At 39.3% G+C, this 14,301-nt stretch overlaps 1 protein-coding gene across 3 annotated transcripts in view; it reads left to right on the top strand.

The window, feature by feature from the left end:
- CTTNBP2 (cortactin binding protein 2) overlaps window positions 1-14,301 on the top strand; it is a 161,569-nt gene that overhangs the window by 68,603 nt on the left and 78,665 nt on the right. For all 3 annotated transcript variants that reach the window (XM_036905678.2, XM_036905680.2, XM_036905679.2), the window contains exon 3: window positions 10,289-10,513. In XM_036905678.2, coding sequence (XP_036761573.2) covers window positions 10,289-10,513 — 225 coding nt within the window. The remainder of the gene's footprint in view (window positions 1-10,288; window positions 10,514-14,301) is intronic.

Genomic DNA, 14,301 nt, shown 5'->3' with positions numbered 1-14,301 from the left:
GTTCCAGTTCATTAAGAATGCTGTTGGTATTTTGGTAGGGATTGCATTGAATCTGTAGATTGTTTTAGGCAGGATGGCCATTTTGACAATATTAATTCTTCCTACCCAAGAGCATGGGATGAATTTCCATGTATTAGTGTCCTCTTAAATTTATTTTAAGAGTGTCTTGTAGTTTTCAAGGTATAGGTCTTTCACTTCCTTGGTTAGTTTATTCCTAGGTATTTTATTCTTTTAATACAATTGTGAATGGAATTGTTTTCCTGATTTCTCTTTCTGATAGTTTATCATGAGTGTATAGGAATGCCATAGATTTCTGTGTATTAATTTTGTATCCTGCAACTTTGCTGAATTCAGATATTAGTTCTAGCAGTTTGGGAGTGGATTCTTTAGGGGTTGTTATGTACAATATCATGTCATCTGAAAACAGTGACAGTTTGACTTCTTCCTTACCGATCTGGATGCCTTTTATTCCTTTGTGTTGTCTGATTGCCATGGCTAGGACTGCCAGGACTATGTTGAATAAAAGTGGGATGAGTGGGCATTCCTGTCTTGTTCCTGGTCTTAGGGGAAAAGCTTTCAGCTTCTCGCTGTTAGGTACAATGTTGGCTGTGGGTTTGTCATATATGGCCTTTATTACGTTGAGGTACTTGCCCTCTATATCCATTTTGTTGAGAGTTTTTATCATGAATGGATGTTGAATTTTATCGAATGCTTTTTCAGTATCTATGGAGATGATCATGTGGTTTTTGTCCTTCTTTTTGTTGATGTGGTGGATGATGTTGATGGATTTTCAAATGTTGTGCCATCCTTGCACCCCTGAGATGAATCCCACTTGATCATGGTCCTCTTGGTGTATTTTTTAATTTGGTTTGCTAATATTTTGTTGAGTATTTTTGCATCTATGTTCATCAGGGATATTGGTCTGTAGTTTTTTTTCTTTGTGGTGTCTTTGCCTGCTTTTGGTACTAGAGTGATGCTTGCTTCGTTGAATGAGTTTGGGAGTATTCCCTACTCTTCTATTTTTTTGGATAACTTTAAGGAGAATGGGTATTAGGTCTTCTCTAAATGTCTCATAAAATTCGGCGGTGAATCCATCTGGCTCGGGAATTTATATTTTTCGTTAATAGGACATACTAAGTGCTCCTAGTCATGGTCAACTATCTTAATATTTATCCTGTTTTTATATACTACTATAGTAAAAACTCATTATTTTGGGGTGTATGTAGCTGGAAAGATTCATTTTTAGAATGAAGTTAACTGTGAAAATTAAGGAATCATATAAAAAAAGAACATTTTCAGTTTTAAGCAAATGCAATAACATTTAATTGCTAACATGATTCTAGGTAGAAATCATAATGGATTTGCCTTAATGAACAAACTGATAAGCCACATTTGCAAATATTAGCATCTTCTTGGTTTAAGCAGTAAGTCTTCTAAACATCCATAAAACTTATTTTCTTAAAAACATTGAATTAGATTTAGAACTTTAGTGCTAAAAATCACTTTGGAGAAAATATGTCAGTTGGGTAAATCAATTTGTTTGGCTAACTCATTCTTTATACAAAGTGCAATGGTATATTTCCATCCAGTTCCACTTGAATGAACAAACATCCCAAATTATGTTGCATTACTCAACATTCAATTATAGCAAATGTCTGATTTTTCCAAGAACTTATATATATATATATATTCATGTTTTAATTTGTGACAGAAAATTCACTATATTAACAAAGAATTTAAGTTAACAGTTAAAGATGATTTCAGAAATAGCAATAGCAAAGCATTATTATTATTTTTAATTTTGTTATCATTAATCTACAATTACATGAAGAACATTATGTTTAATAGGCTCCCCTCTTTACCAAGTCCCCCCCACACACCCCATTACAGTTACTGTCCATCAGGGTAGTAAAATGCTATAGAATCACTACTTGTCTTCACTGTGTTGCACAGCCCTCCCCCTGCCCTCCCCTACATGCTAATTATACATGCTAATCATAATACCCCCTTTCTTTTTCCCCGACCTTATCCCTCCCTTCCCACCCATCCTCCTCAGTCCCTTTTCCTTTGGTAACTGTTAGTCCATTCTTGGTTTCTGGGATTCTGCTGCTGTTTTGTTCCTTCAGTTTTTCTTTATTCTTATACTTCACATATGAGTGAAATCATTTGATACTTGTCTTTCTCCATCTGGCTTATTTCACTGAGCATAATACCCTTTCCATCCATGTTGTTGCAAATGGTAGGATTTGTTTTCTTCTTACGGCTGAATAATATTCCATGTGTATATGTACCACATCTTCTTTATCCATTCATCTACTGATGGACACTTAGGTTGCTTTCATTTCTTGGCTATTGTAAACAGTGCTGTGATAAACATAGGGGTGCATATGTCTTTTTCATACTGGGCTCCTGCATTCTTAGGGTAAATTCCTAGGAGTGGAATTCCTGGGTCAAATGGTATGTCTATTTTGAGCTTTTTTAGGAACCTCCATACTGCTTTCCACAATGGTTGAACTAATTTACATTCCCATCAGCAGTGCAGGAGGGTTCCCCTTTCTCCACAACCTCACCAACATGTGGTTTGTCTTCTGGATGGTGGCGATCCTTACTGGTGTGAGGTGATATCTCATTGCGGTTTTAATTTGCATTTCTCTGATGACTAGCGATGTGGAGCATCTTTTCATGTGTCTGTTGGCCATCTGAATTTCTTCTTTGGAGAACTGTTCAACTCCTCTGCCCATTTTTTAATTGGATTATTTGCTTGTTGTTTGTGGAGGTGCATGAGCTCTTTATATATTTTAGATGTCAACCCTTTATTGGATCTGTCATTTATGAATATATTCTCCCATACTGTAGGATACCCTTTTGTTCTTTTGATGGTGTCCTTTGCTGTACAGAAGCTTTTCAGCTTGATATAGTCCCACTTGTTCATTTTTGCTTTTGTTTCCCTTGCCCGGGGAGATATGTTCATGAAGAAGTTGCTCATATTTATGCCCAACAGATTTTTGCCTATGTTTTTTTCTAGGAGGTTTTTGGTTTCATGACTTACATTCTCATCTTTGATCCATTTCGAATTTACTTTTGTGTATGGGGTTAGACAGTGATCCAGTTTCATTCTTTTACATGTAGCTGTCCAGTTTTGCCAGCACCATCTGTTGAAGAGACTGTCATTTCCCCATTGTATGTCCATGGCTCCTTTATTGTATATTAATTGACCATATAGGTTTGGGTTAATGTCTGGAGTCTCTATTCTGTTCCACTGGTCTGTGGCTCTGTTCTTGTGCCAGTACCAAATTGTCTTGATTACTGTGGCTTTGTAGTAGAGCTTGAAGTTGGGGAGCGATATCCCCCCCACTTTATTCTTCCTTCTCAGAAGTGCTTTGGCTATTCAGGGTCTTTGGTGTTTCCATATGAATTTTTGAACTATTTGTTCCAATTCATTGAAGAATGCTGTTGGTAATTTGATAGGGATTGCATCAAATCTGTATATTGCTTTGGACAGGATGGCCATTTTGACGATATTAATTCTTCCTAGCCAAGAGCATGGGGTGAGTTTCCATTTGTTAGTGTCCTCTTTAATTTCTCTTAAGAGTGTCTTATAGTTTTCAGGGTTGAGGTCTTTCACTTCCTTGGTTAGGTTTATTCCTAGGTATCTTAATTCTTTTTGATGCTATTGTGAATGGAATTGTTTTCCTGATTTCTCTTTCTATTACTTCATTGTTAGTGTATAGGAAAACCACAGATTTCTGTGTATTAATTTTGTATCCTGCAACTTTGCTGTATTCCGATATCAGTTCTAGTAGTTTTGGAGTGGAGTCTTTAGGGTTTTTATGTACAATATCATGTCATCTGCAAATAGTGACAGTTTAACTTCTTCTTTACCAATCTGGATTCCTTGTATTTATTTGTTTTGTCTGATTGCCGTGGCTAGGACCTCCAGTACTATGTTGAATAACAGTGGGGAGAGTGGGCATTCCTGTCTTGTTCCCGATCTCAGAGGAAAAGCTTTCAGCTTCTCGCTGTTCAGTATGATGTTGGCTGTGGGCTTATCATACATGGCCTTTATTATGTTGAGGTACTTGCCCTCTATTCCCATTTTCCTGGGAGTTTTTATCATGAATGGATGTTAAATTTTGTCAAATGCTTTTTCAGCATCTATGGAGATGATCATGTGGTTTTTGTCTTTCTTTTTGTTGATGTTGTGGATGATGTTGATGGATTTTCGAATGTTGTACCATCCTTGCATCCCTGGGATGAATCCCACTTGGTCATGGTGTATGATCCTTTTGATATACTTTTGAATTCAGTTTGCTAATATTTTATTACGTATTTTTGCATCTAACATTCATCAGGGATATTGATCTGCAATTTTCTTTTTTGGTGGTGTCTTTGCCTGGTTTTGGTATTAGGGTGATGTTGGCTTCATAGAATGAGTTTGGGAGTATTCCCTCCTCTTCTATTTTTTGGAAAACTTTAAGGAGAATGGGTATTATGTCTTCTCTGTATGTCTGATAAAATTCCAAGGTAAATCCATCTGGTCCAGGGGTTTTGTTCCTGGGTAGTTTTTTGATTACCGCTTCAATTTCTTTGCTGGTAATTGGTTTGTTTAGATTTTGTGTTTCTTCCTTGGTCTTTCTTGGAAGGTTGTATTTTTCTAAGAAGTTGTCCATTTCTTCTAGGTTTTCCAGCTTCTTAGCATATAGGTTTTCATAGTATTCTCTAATAATTCTTTGTATTTTTATGGGGTATGTCGTGATTTTTCCTTTCTCATTTCTGATTCTGTTGATGTGTGTTGATTCTCTTTTTCTCTTAATAAGTCTGGCTAGAGGCTTATCTATTTCATTTATTTTCTCAAAGAACCAGCTCTTGGTTTCATTGATTTTTTCTATTGTTTTATTCTTCTCAATTTTATTTATTTCTTCTCTGATCTTTATTATGTCCCTCCTTCTGCTGACTTTAGGATTCATTTGTTCTTCTTTTTGCAATTTCAATAATTGTGATGTTAGACTATTCATTTGGGATTGTTCTTCCTTCTTTAAATATGCCTGGATTGCTGTATACTTTCCTCTTAAGACTGCTTTCACTGCATCCCACAGAAGTTGGGGCTTTGTGTTATTGTTGTCATTTGTTTCCATATCTTGCTGGATCTCCATTTTGATTTGGTCGTTGATCCATTGATTATTTAGGAGCATGTTGTTAAGCCTCCATGTGTTTGTGAGTCTTTTTGCTTTCTTTGTACAATTTATTTCTAGTTTGTACCTTTGTGGTCTGAGAAGTTGGTTGGTAGAATTTCAATCTTTTGGAATTTACTGAGGCTCTTTTTGTGGCCTGGTATGTGGTCTATTCTGAAAAATATTTCATGTGCACTTGAGAAGAATGTGTATCCTGCCACTTTTGGGTGTAGAGTTCTGTAGATGTCTGTTAGGTTCATCTGTTCTAGTGTGTTGTTTAGTGCCTCTGTGTCCTTACTTATTTTTTGTCTGGTTGACCTGTCCTTTGGAGTGAGTGGTGTGTTGAAGTCTCCCAAAATGAATGCATTGCATTCTATTTCCTCCTTTAATTCTCTTAGTATTTGTTTCACATATGTAGATGCTCCTTGTTGGGTGCATAGATATTTATATTGGTTATATCCTCTTGTTGGACTAACCCTTTTATCATTATCTAATGTCCTTTATCTCTCATTACTTTCTTTGTTTTGAAGTCTTTTTTGTCTGATGCTAGTACTGCAACACCTGCTTTTTTCTCCCTTTTGTTTGCATGAAATATCTTTTTCCATCCCTTCACTTTTAGTCTGTGTATGTCTTTGAGTTTGAGGTGAGTCTCTTGTAAGTAGCATATAGATGGGTCTTGCTTTTTTTTCCATTCTATTACTTTGTGTCTTTTGATTCATGCATTCGGTCCATTTACATTTAGGTTGATTGTTAATAGATATGTACTTATTGCCATTGCAGGCTTTGGATTCGTGGTTACCAAATGTTCAAGGGTAGCTTCTTTCCTATCTTACCATCTAACTTAACTCACTTATTATGCTGTTATAGACACAGTCTGATAATTCTTTATTTCTCTCCCTTCTTTTTCTTCCTCCTCCTCTCTTTGTATGTTAGGTGTTTTCTTCTGTACTCTTTTGTGTTTCCCTTGACTGCTTTTGTGGATAGCTGATTTTATTTTGCATTTAGTTAGTATTTCCTTGATCTACTTTCTTTGCTGTGGTTTTATTTTCTCTGGTGACATCTGTTTAGCCTTACAAGCACTTCCATCTAGAGCAGTCCCTTTAAATACACTGTAGGGATGGTTTGTGGTGGTAAATTCCCTCAACTTTTGCTTATCTGGGAATTGTTTAATCCCTCCTTCAAATTTAAATGATAATCTTGCTGGACACAGTATTCTTCACTTGAGGCCCTTCTGTTTCATTGCATTGAATATATCATGCCATTCTCTTCTGGCCTGTAAAATTTCTGCTGAGAAGTCTGATGATAGCCTAATGGGTTTTCCTTTGTAGGTGATCTTTTTTCTCTCTCTGGCTGCTTTTAATACTCTGTCCTTGTCCTTGATCTTTGCCATATTAATTATTATATGTCCTGGGGTTGTCCTCCTTGGGTCCCTTGTGTTGGGAGATCTGTGGGCTTCCATGGTCTGAGAGACTATTTCCTTCTCCAGCTTGGGGAAGTTTTCAGCAATTATTTCTTCAAATACACTTCCTATCCCTTTTTCTCTCTCTTCTTCTTCTGGTACCCCTATAATGCTAATATTGTTCGGTTTGTATTGATCACACAGTTTTCTTAATATTCTTTCATTCCTAGAGATCCTATTATCTCTCTCTGCCTCAGCTTCTCTCTATTCCTGCCCTCTGATTTCTATTCCATTACCAGTCTCTTCCACCTCATCCAGTCTGCTGTTAAATCCTTCCATTGTTTCATTTCTGTTATCTCCCTCTGGAATTCATCCCTTAGCTCTTGCGTATTTCTCTGTAGCTCCATCAGCATGCTTATGACTTTTATTTTGAATTCTTTTTCAGGAAGATTGGTGATTTTGATCTTACCAGGCCCTCTCTTTGGTGTTTGAGGGATTTTGGACTGAACAAGGTTCTTCTGCCTTTTCATGGTGATGGAAGTGTTTGCCAGCGAGTCACACATGTGTCAGCTTGGAGAACAAAGTCCCTTCCTGCTTGCTGATCGCCTTGCCCATCTCTGCTGCCTGTGCTGGTCAACAGCAAACAGCGAGCAGCCTCTGGGTTGATCCCCTGAGCTGCCATGGATAGGGTGGCCCTTGGGATAGCCTAGAGCACTGGTGGTGGTTGCAGGCGATCAATGTGTGTTCACCATGAAAACAGAGCTCCTACATGTTTTCTGGACTCCGCGCTGGCTTCCTCTGCCTGTGCTGGTTAGCCGTGTGATGGCTAGAGTCTCTGGGTTAATCCCCTGTGCTGCCATGGCGGGGTGGCTCACGTGATGTCCGAGGGCACTGGCGGGTATTGCAAGCGAGCAGCATGTGTTTTCTGTGAGAATAGAGCTCCTACGTGCTTTCCAGGCTCTGCGCTGGCTTCCTCTGCCTGTGTCAGTTGGCCCCATGCATGGGGCAGCCTCTGGGTTACTCTCCTGAGCTGCTGAGGGTGGGGTGGCCCTTGGGATGGCCTAGGGTTCTGGTGGGGGTTGCAGGCGAGCAGCGTGTGTTCACTGTGAAAATAAAGCCCCTTTGTGCTTTCCAGACTCTGCACCGGTCTTCGCTGTCTGTGTCAGTCGACTGTGGGGAGGGGGTAGTCTCTGGGTCTGGCTGTTAGCTGCATGCTGGGAGAAGCCTCTGTGTGGTTGCTGTGGTTGGGGCTGCTCCCTGGTTGCTCCACAGCAATGACGGATCAGCCGGTTCGTTTGCAGTGCTGGCGGAGGGTAATGAACGGCAGGCTGCTTATCACCATGAGGAGCTTCGGTGCTGCATTGCCACCCAGGGGGTTAGGGTGCCTGAAGTTCCTTAAAGTTCCCAGCCTGCTGGGCTGAGTGTGCCGGGACGATTTTGTCCACCTGTTAAACCCTTGCCCTTTAAGGCTTTTAAAGTGCTCGCTTTTCTTTTGTCCTAGGGCAGCCAGCTGTGGGAACCTGTTCTCAGTCTTAGTCTCAGATTTTGCTTTTTCGTTCCTCTAGTATCCAGTACACCATGCAATGTGTGTCTTTGCTCCTTGTGCAGATTACTAGGGCTGGTTATTTAGCAGTCCTGTGCTTCCAGTCCCTCCCCACTCTGATTCTTTTCCTCCCACCAGTGAGCTGGGTATGGGGAGTGCTCAGGTTCCACCGGGTCACGGCTTTGTATCTTACCCTTTTCATGAGATGTTGAGTTCTCACAGATATAGATGTAGCCTGGCTGGTGTACTGTATCTTCTGGTCACTCTTTTAGGAATAGTCATTTTCGTTTTGGGAGGAGATTTCTGTCACCCTATTCAAGCCACAATCTTGAGAACCTCCCCAACTTGGAATTCTTGATCATTTTTTAACAAAGAGCTACATATTTTCATTTTGTATGAGGTGCTACGGATTATGTGGTCTGTCCTAAATATATGACCCACACTGAAGAAACTGTAGGTGAAGGGGGCCCAGCAGTGGGTGAGGGGGCAGCCCTTAAAATCACCAAGCTCTTCATGGGGAAAAAGTAGGCTTTAATTATTTGCCACACTCAGTTGCTAAGTCTAGTCTACCAACTGGAGGTAGAATGTTCCTGTCTCCTCATCTCCATCTTCTTCAACTACCTCCAGTCCCTTCCAACCCAGAGAAGACAAAAGAAAAACAAAAGCTTAGAAAGGAAGGGAGAAGATTTGGATAAACAGAGAGAGGCTCTCATAAATACTCCTTTCCCACGTGGTGGATGTTAACATGCAGCAGGTCCTGGCTGGGGAAGGGAAGCTGTCATTCCACTTAAGCTGGATAGTCTTAATAACTAAATTGACACTGTTTTATATCCAGAGTGTGGGATGAGCTACTATATTGAATAAAAATGAAAAGGAAAGTGAAGGACAAAATGAAATTGCTTTGAAATTGCATCTCTGAAGTGATACTTATTCAGTATATTGATTACATAATTGAATTTGAAGACTAGAAATATCAATGCTTTTTGACTCATAAACCATGCTGACTTTTAAGTTTAAAATGATCCTTGGAAAGCTAGCTTGAATTTAATGGCGAAATTGGACCTTCTGTAAGTTGTATTTCTTAATCTAATTTGGTAATAGGAAAAGAAATGTTAGATTTTCCCATTTGTCATTTGCAGTATGTTTTTCTCGTTGTTGGCCTGCTGACAGTGGTCTAAAAATGGAAAAATTTAGTTCAATGCTGTTGCCTTTACAGTGAGGAAATGTACGTAATCTTTCTTTAGAAAGTGCATTTAACATTTTGGACAATTAGGCTTGATTTATTTTTAAGTAATTTAGTTTTTCCACTGGCAGTGACATAGAACAGTTTTTTTTCTAGTGACTAGTCCAAATGACCTTAATTAGGAAAATGTTCCTTATTTTCAATATATTTCTTCTGCTATTTTCCATTTTACACAAAGACTGTTGTAGGTTAATTATAGAAAATTGCATTTAGTGCCATGTGGATGTGAAATTAACTTTGACGCTGATGGACTGACATAGAGTAAAATGAGGTTATATTCTTTCCTGGGATTCTGTGCGCTATATTTTAATGCCCTTCAATGATGAGAAGATATTTGTATCTTCTTAAATTTTCTGGAGGATTTTTGTAGTTGGTCAAACTTTGCAAAATGTGAATGTTGTGGTTTTCTGACATAAAAATTTTCACGAGGCATTTCTTTTTTAGCAAATATCCTTCTAAATTCTTTCTGGATATACAGAAAACTTGTAGGAGATTTATATTTTGTGACTTGATAGGTATTAGGTGAAGTATAAGGTCTATCAACATTGAGATCATTTTATTTACACACTTTCCTAAAAGTTATTTTAGTTGTTGATATTTCTGAATTTACTGCAACTTAGGAAAGACTGCACCTACAATTCAGATCCTTGAAGGAATGGGTGTTATGGAAGAAAACTGTATTTGCATCATTTGTAATTTAAGAGACAATATTTTTAAAGGAAGAAAAATTGAAAGTAGACAAGGTGATATTATTGCAGGCTAGGCAGGGAGTGGAGTGACGTTCCCCTTGCCTCTTGCCCACCACCTGACATACATAAGCCAGTTCAGCAGTTGTGAATGCCATATGGAAAAGTAATCACAAACCTTCTCATAAATATCTTCCTGTATATTTTCATTTCTTTCTTCAATACATTCCTCTGATTTTGTTCTAGGCTCGCAGGAAGGAGGTATTTATCCAGGAACGGTATGGGAGATTTAATTTAAATGACCCCTTCTTGGCACTGCAGAGAGACTATGAAGCAGGCGCCGGTGATAAAGAGAAGAAGCCAGTTTGTACCAACCCTCTGTCCATCCTTGAAGCAGTCATGGCCCACTGCAGAAAAATGCAGGAAAGGATGTCCACACAGCTGGCTGCTGCTGAAAGCAGACAAAAGAAGGTATTGAGGTTTTCAGTCATTTTTCTCATAACAATGTAGAATGAAGAAACCGTCCCTGAGGTGGTTGTTCTTAAATATTGTATTTTCAAGAAGAATTGGGATAAGGACTTAGAAATGCAAAAAGCTGACAGATTCTGGTGGCGTCTTTCAAAACTCAAACTAGAAATAATGCTATACCATGAAAGAAGTATGGCAAAGAAATTATGTTTCCCATAATGGTTACTTTGGTGTTTCTTTAAAATACAGATTTTTTTTTTTACAAATGTCTCTTTCCTAGTGCCATTAGACATGCTTACCTGCTAGGAGGGTGACCCAGTAATGTAACCAGGACTCTACTCGTATCCTGTCATCCCCAGCTTGCTTTATCCAGCTTCTGTCTCAAATACTCCTTTGCCATTAGATGTTACTTTTTAAAATTGTTTCTTTGGAAAATGGAAATAGCATGAAGGGAACAGAATGAAAGTTTGCATGGTATATGCAGTCTCACAGCCTGTCATCTTAAAAGTCCTGGTTAGTCTCAGACTCACCTCTGGGGGCTTCTGGCTGCGGCCGCTGTGGACCTCCAGGCTTCTGCTCAAATGTGTTTCATTTAACCCAGCCTCTCCCCCTCCTTCTCCTCTCCCCCACCAACACACACACACATATTTATTGCACATGAGTACATGCTTCAGAAAGTCCTAAGTGATAAAAACTTACTGCACTCAGCCGTAAGGAAATAGAAATTTGAATTTTGTCCTGTCAATACGCTGCTGAGACTACTGATTCCCTTTACTAGAAAAGAGAGGAAGTCAGAGAACTGAAGATGTCTAGTATGATTAGCACAAAAAGTAATGGGTTCTTCCAGCCATTATTAAGGCATGAATTAAAGCCACTGTGTTTCAACTGATGTCACTGAAGCCCATTTGTATTTCTTAGATGAGATGCATTTCAATTATGTTCTTAACGTGTCATATGAGCTATTTCATAATAAAGTATTTCTGCTTGGTTTTATGCTGTGCTATCAAAAATCAAGAAAATATTTTGTTTTCATTGTACTTTCATTTAGTATATAAAAATGCATGGTTTCCTAAATTTCACTTCACTTCTCTGTTTTATCATTTCTCTTGTAGAAGGAAAAAAACTCATTTCCAGTTGAATCAAAGATTTTATTATCTAGCAGGGGTTTTTTTTGTTTTGTTTTTAATCAGCTTACATCCTGTTTGTTTCTGAATGACTGGGTCATTTCCAACCTGGCTGGGAGTGAAAGGAAATTGTTCCTGTCCTATGGGTCCTGAGAGGCTAATATGAAATGAGCCAGTGATCTGTCTCCTATGTGTGACGCAGATACAGGAGTCCTTTATGGCCAGATTCATTGGCTGTGTGTCTCTGGGAAGGGTTGCTCTGGTTGGCAATAGTGCCTTTTGTCCCTAAAAGATACTCTATTCTGGTAGATGGAAGCATATAAGAAGAGTTTGTACTCTTAGCCTGGATCTTTACTTAAAAAGCAAATAAAGAAAATATCACATCAGCTGGTAAGACCAGAAACACCAAAGCCATCTTTTTAGCAACAAAATTACCCATCATCTTTACTCCTGAAAGTAAATATTTTGACCAAAACACCTTCAGTTCCCTTGCATGTAGAAAAATCTGCAGCTTTGGAAATCTAAAAGCAGTAAGATCCAAAAATCCATTATTTTAAATGAATCCAATTCTCTAAATCACTGCCAGAGCAAAAGTCAGGGAAAACCAAGGCCCCTTATCTACAATTCAAGTATGTATTATCTGTCACCAGGCATGGCTCTTTAGTAATTCTAAGACATTTGGCCTGCACACTGCTCTGGTTGGCCTGTCAAGGCAGGAGAAGAGAATCCTTGCTCATTCGTGCGTTGATTCCCGCTGAGACTACTAATAGGAGGGTTAATGTTTGGCAATTTGTATGCCAGGAAAACTTGGGCAAGAGTCAATTTGCAAATGGACTGAGCCCATAAAGCTACTTTGAATAAGCTAATGAGTAATCATTTTGGGGAACTTTGCCTCCAGTAATCTACTCCCTGTTCAGAGCCAGTAACCCAGTGTGGAATGATGTTTGGGTTTTCATTATTTATCTTGTGCATCATCTGTTTACAGAATTTCTATTCTAATTTATTTTCGATCATTTTATTCATATTTAGAAAGTATCATTTCTAGCCCTAAAATAGGAAAGACATTTTAATTTGAGCAGAGCCTTTAAAAGTAAGAAGCCAAATTAATAACTTGGAAGTTCAGAAGGGAGCAATGTTTTCACCAGTGAAAACACTAAAAGCAGTGCTGTGTACTAGATACAGCTTCTTCTAGGTGGTACCTCAGTGTGACGAGGTCACATGCGTGGCAGTAATGTGTAAGGCAGGATTCTTATTTGCAAGCAAGTGAAGCCAATATTCATTGAGTTAAGCAGTAAAAGCATTTATTGATCGACCACACCGTGGTAGAGCAGGACTGGGACAGCCAGGGCTCTTACCAGCCAGCACCTCCAGCAAATGCTCGCTTTGGATCCAGTCTGCTGTGAGCGATGCTTCCGCTGATGAGGGCTGGATACTGCAGCTTGCAGATGTCACACAGCCCTGCTCTGTGGCTTGAGTGGTGCCCGCCCAGCCCTGTTTCTTCACAGCACTCATTTCCTGTGGGAAGCCTAAGAGCAGGTGCAGTCGATTGGCCAAGCTTTGGCCCCACACCCTCTCCCTAGCTACAAGGAAGACAGAAAGCCACGACTGGACATATTTAGCTTCTGTAGTGGAGTATCATAAGGTGGAGAATTTTCCTGACATAGGAAGGAGTTTCAGGGGCTGGACAGCCAAAGAAACGACATATGGGCAGAAAAGAACAAATTATGTCTTAATTTATTCCATATGACTTTTTCTTCCTATTATACATAATTGTTCTACTGTTTGTATTCAGTACTCACTCTCTACTTCATTATAAAATGGCTGCTTTATAACCTATAAATATCACTTAATTTTAAATAGCTTCTAGACTTCCAAGGATAACACCATAGGAACCATCCAAATAACATTTTTAGGAAGAGTTAGGACAGTTGGTACATTAGCTCCTTCTTGTGTCCTTTTGTACAATTCATCATTACATTTCAAAATGCATTGTGGCTCCCCAGGAGCACTGCAGGGTGGGTATTAATGGGGGAGCTGGGGACAGGTCTGTGGCTCTGAGCAGATTTAGAGGCAAGGACAGTTTGCCTGATCCATGTCTTGGCCTCCCTCTCTTGAACTCTAGACCAAGAGGAAGGGGTAGATGAGAACTCCAGAGGCCAGCTACTGACTGGTAGTTTAAAAAACCTTTTAATATATCTTACTGTTGTGTGTTTGTTTACCAGGATCAGGCAGGTAGGTGGGGTGGCCAGGTGGAAGACAAAGATGCAATGAGTGTTAAAAGATATGGAGAAGCAATAAGGAATACAGTTAAATGTCAAAAGAATATTCTGTGGTTGTGACCAGCACGTACTCTGCTTTTTCATTTTACCAATGGCCGTAATTGCTTTCCTCTGTTTTCCACTTTGAATTAGAACTAATTGCCTTTACATTGCTGCTCAACTCCCACGTACATAGTTTTCCCTCTCATTCTATGAGAACAGTTGTTTGGTGCCTCTTCATTCATGGCTCGCAGTCTGGGTGCTATTCTTGGAGCAGCCACCTACCTACTTTCTCACCACCAGTGAAGCTGTGTTAGTTTTTCTCAGCCCTTCCACACAATCACCTGCTTTTGCCAAAGGCTTTGGTGATACTGCGCCATGCAAAAGTTCCCCTCAGGCACTACTTGAG

Source organism: Manis pentadactyla, chromosome 7, assembly GCF_030020395.1.
Source record: "Manis pentadactyla isolate mManPen7 chromosome 7, mManPen7.hap1, whole genome shotgun sequence".
NCBI classification, from domain to species: Eukaryota; Metazoa; Chordata; class Mammalia; order Pholidota; family Manidae; genus Manis; species Manis pentadactyla.
This window is presented reverse-complemented; position numbering and strand designations above follow the sequence as displayed.